Source organism: Dermacentor albipictus, unplaced genomic scaffold, assembly GCF_038994185.2.
Source record: "Dermacentor albipictus isolate Rhodes 1998 colony unplaced genomic scaffold, USDA_Dalb.pri_finalv2 scaffold_11, whole genome shotgun sequence".
NCBI lineage: Eukaryota > Metazoa > Arthropoda > Arachnida > Ixodida > Ixodidae > Dermacentor > Dermacentor albipictus.
Window position 1 is genome coordinate 2,332,501 of NW_027225565.1, and position 4,622 is coordinate 2,337,122.

The 4,622-nt window shown below is 46.5% G+C and overlaps 1 protein-coding gene across 1 annotated transcript; it reads right to left on the reverse strand.

The window, feature by feature from the left end:
* Positions 1–3,227: 3,227 nt before the first annotated feature.
* Positions 3,228–4,622, reverse strand: LOC135907098 (uncharacterized). Its single transcript, XM_070528314.1, has one exon. The coding sequence runs from the start codon at positions 4,079–4,081 to the stop codon at positions 3,230–3,232; it is 852 nt and encodes a 283-aa protein (XP_070384415.1). The 5' UTR covers positions 4,082–4,622; the 3' UTR covers positions 3,228–3,229.

A 4,622-nucleotide genomic window follows, 5' to 3' on the forward strand; every position in this document is an offset into this window, starting at 1 on the left:
GTGTGTCAGGTAATTAGGGGCCACGAGAAAGCTTATGAACCCCCGTTTCTCGCTTAGGCGAGCGCCCGTGTTCGGAAATGCACCTTAACTGGGAGTCCACGCCCGACTTGTTCAAAACAACGCCAGACGTGGCGGTGCCGAAGGAGGCGCAACGAGCGTCTCGGGCACGTTTGCGCCAGGAGGCCACCGAGATCGTCAAACATGAGCGTGCCTCAACACGCAGGTTAGAGGCGTTCTATGAAAGGCTAAGTTTCCCCATGGTTTCCCCGCCACTCTTAAGTTACCACAAGTAGTAGTAATTTTGTATTTGGCGAGAATGGGGCCCACGGCTCGAGTGTTTAAAGTATATAGGTTTATTATTTGCTTTCATAATAGTTTGTGATTGCTCGTTTCATACGGGCGGTACGGGGATCGATACCCCGCACCTCCACCAAAATGTTGCAGGAAGAAAGCAGGCCCACGAGTGTAAAATAACGTATATTTAGAACTGGCGTACATGGCGTTCAGGCAACCGCCAGACTTCGTCTTCGTCTAGTCCAATAGACCAGTTGCATAAATGCCAGCAACACTGTAAAAAGCTCTGGAGTGTTCAAGCAACACTGTGCAGCGCCGCCATTGTGCATGAAAACATTACAAAAAAAAAACCGCAGTGCACATGCGGATGCGATAGGGGTAGGCAAGTTGATTTTTGTTCTGTGGCCTTATCTTAACGTGAACAATCGTCTGCGCTGCATTTTGTGTTCCCCGTTTGTGCAATCGCTCTCAACGATGTCGCACCATTCAGGGAAGGTAATTTTCCCCATCACTGGATGGAATAACGACCTGGCCGTGTTACCTCCGCTGTCAGATCGGAGCGTACACGAATTTTATGCAGGACGATCGGGAACGAAACGAAGCTACGATCGAAGCTACAACTTTCACGTGGAATCATACGTCAACGTATGTGCGCTGAAGACCAATGTCACCCAAAACAGGTAAATATTTGTGCAACTCTATCGCATGTAAACGGGCGATAGTCGCAACCGTTGACTCTCAGTGATAAAAGTGCTTTGCTGTTGTGTGAATGTTAAGAAATCCTCATGACTTTATTTATGCTTAGGTTTAAGAAAACAAATTATAGATCAGTTGGTGCAATAGTTTATTCTCTTGTCTGAACTCATGGATGGAGGAGCTTAGCACTCTTTATTTATTTCCAGCGCCGGGCTCATCTTCTTGAAGGCACCATGCTACCGAAGCAAAAAGAAGAACGCGCCCCCGTATTCCGTGATGGTAGCATTGTACGCGACACGCATCATCGATGGAAGCTGCGACTGCCCGGCAGGAAAGCTCGCCTGCAACCACATGATCGCTGTTTTGAGGACTGCCATGCTCCTACAGTCAAAGGGTTTCTCAGAGGCGCCGGACCAGCTCTCGTGCACGGATTTGCCTCAGCAATGGAGGATTCCCCACAGAAGCGCGATCAGAGGATGCCCGCTTCAATCCGTGGACTGGCGCAAAGCGAAAGAAGGCGGGACTAGCGCGCCAAAGTTTGCCTTGCCGAAGGAGCGCCGTGTACGCCGTAGAAATCGGCAGGAGCAAGAAGAGGCGAAGCAAAAGTTTGCTCAAGAACTGCTTTCGTTTGACCCAGATAATGAGTTCGCGAAAGCGCTCCTGCTGACCGACGAAGGCGACACCGTGCAGTCCAGGTTTGGGCTGGTGTCCTCATTGGCGCCACAGAGCTACCAGCAGTCCCTCCTGCCACACGGTTTCACTGTGCTTCTTTCTGGGTTAGAACCAGCAAACGAAGAAAATCCTTGTGAAAGCATCCCGACTGTCACTTTCTTCGAAAGCAGCACAGCCTGGAATCCTCCAGCACACCTTGAGTCAAACAGTGTTATGCAGGTCAGAGGCTGGTCAATGTTTCTTGCAAGGAATTATTATGAACCTCTCGATTGTTGTGTGTTGGTGCCAAATCCTTGTGCGAATTACGTTTAGCCATGGTTTCGATGCTATAGGCAGAGTCATCACGTTCAATATTTTAATTGCCTTGGACCCGCGTTTGGTAGCAAATAGATGCGCACTTTCATATAGTTTCCTGTCACTAGGTTGTATCGGACAGATGTAATATTTTGTATTTTTAGCAACCCCACAAATATTAAGACGTACATCTCTTTATCCGTTAGACCAATGTGTGCACTGAGCGTGAGGAGCGTAGGAAACATGCAATGTTTTTAATTTTCATATCTGTCTGACATTTATTTCCTGCATCAGGAGATATGTGTGACACCGTTGGCAGCTGAAGCACTTGAAAAGGACAGCCGCCAGCAGGCAAAAAGTGCAACATGGCAGCAGGAACGCCGGCTTCGTGTCACATCCTCCAAGTTTGGTGCGGTCCTGAATAGGAAGGAGTGGACTATTAAGGGCCTGCAGAACCTCACAGCTGCAAGAGACCTTTCTAGAGTTACTGCAGTCAAGTTAGTATTTTCTTTTTATCCTTGTAAACACATGAACAAATTATATATGCCACAGAGTGGCATTTGTGTATCCAAAAATTGTGCTATACATTGTAGCTTAACTAACATTGCACTAAGTTTATTTCTGTTACATTTTTCCAGTTACGGCATCAAGATGGAGTCGCTAGCTGCTCAACGCTACGAGGATGCTCTATGCCGTCTGGGCCATGCTCCTACAGTTAGCACCTGTGGATTGCTGGTTAACCCAGCTTTTCCTTGGTTGGGTGCGTCGCCCGACAGGATTGTGTACGACCCCACAGAACAATCCTATGGTCTAGTGGAGATAAAGTGTCCCTACTCTTTACGTGACCACAAGGCGTCTGCCCTTGTAAACACTGATTTCTGTAGCATAATCAGGGATGGTGTACCAGAGCTGAAGAGGGACCACCAGTATTACCATCAACTGCTTGGGCAGATGGGTGTATCGCAGTTGCGCTGGGGTGACTTTGTGGTCTATGGAGGAGATTTTATTTTGATTGAAAGAATAAGATTTAATGAAAATGAATGGACAAGTGCCAGAGAGGTGCTCGACAACTTTTACTTTGACACACTGCTGCCATACCTGTTGAGAACTGTAATCTGATGTGATACAGAAAACAATGCAAAAATGGCATGTCGAAAAGACAAGTAAGGCTGCAAACATTTTATTGCACACAAGAGGAGGGCAGCACCACGAGGCAGTGAGGATTGACATATGACTAGCAAATGAGTGTCTTTAAGGAACACTGTGGATTCGATCAGTTCGTGTCTTCTTTTAGAAGTGATGGCTGGAAGTTTGTAAGGAAGGCACACACGGCCCACATCTGATTCGCTAAGGGTACAAGGGAGATTGGAATCGACCGGTCAAAAATGTGATATCCCTTGATTTTCTTGATCTTCCTCTCCACATGTATCCTGATAGCTGCAATTTCTTGAGTCTCCTCCACTTCGGCGGGAGTAAATTGCCCATGCATGAGGAAGGGTGGAATGTTCAGCATAACTTTCTTGCTTTGTAGCAGGTCTTTTATTTTAAATCCCTTGCCAGCCATGACTGAGTCACCTGTGTCAAACTTCAGGTCTAAAAATCCACTCTTCTCCACACACTCTCTGTCAGACGTACACCCAGTAAATAGTTCGGAAACAAAAGTCAGTACTCCATGAGGGGATATGCCTACGAGTGCTTTGAACGTATGGGTAGACTTGTACGAGGAATAGACTTGTGATTGCGTGACGAAAGATGTTGGCACATCACATCTAATCTCAGTGGCATCCAAGATGGCACGCGTTGATGGATATTTTTCCTTGAAAGCAGATGGCATGGCAGCATCAATAGCTTGTCGTGATATCCATGTTGTCATTTCTGTTACCTGCAAATAAATATAGTCAAGCACTGCGGAAAAAATTCTTGACACTGTGCTGATGGAGACGTTGAACAAGTGGCCGATGTGTCTGTGAAATAAGCCAACTCGAAGTTTAACAAGCACAAGAAAGAGCTGGTTCTCCATACCAATCTTGTGTCGCCGACCACTATACTCAACATTTCGTAGCCCGCTCCTCGTACGCTTGCGTGCAATGTTTTCTCCATTTTCCCCAAAATCAAGGAGATGCATGAGAGCACAGAAGTGCTTATAGCTGGGCAGTCCAGTGTAAAACTCAATGTCATCATTGTTGTCCTTGAATCTTTGAATTCCAAATGGAGGCAATTCTTCCAGCTTCTCAATATTTTTCTGTGCAGTGACAAGCTCTGTGCGAAGCAGCTTTAATTCATTATTTTGTGCCTTTATTTGCAGCTTCAGGCGCTGATTTTCTGCTTCGGTTGCTTTGCTTGCAGCGAGTTTATTTTCTAGGTCAGCAATAGTTTTTCTTAAAGAGCTTACTAGCAGCTTCAGGTGATGATTTTCAGCTTCTGTATCTGCTCCGCTTGCTTTGCTTGCAGCCAGCTCCTGCTCTAGGGCAGAAATATTTTCTCTGCATGCACAAATACTTCCAGAGGCTGGTTCTTCTGGTGACTGTTGCGGTTTGTCAGGAAGCAAAGTGGAGCCCGTATCTTCAACATTGAAGACGTCAGTGCCTTCACTGAATGTATTTTTGTTGCATCCATTTGCTGAGTTTTCCTTGTCATCTGCTCGGTTATCGATACAGGTGTCTACC

Coding starts and splice junctions, on each gene's coding strand:
- LOC135907098 (XM_070528314.1), bottom strand. CDS start 4,081: ATGCATCTCCTTGATTTTGGGGAAAATGGAGAAAACATTGCACGCAAG.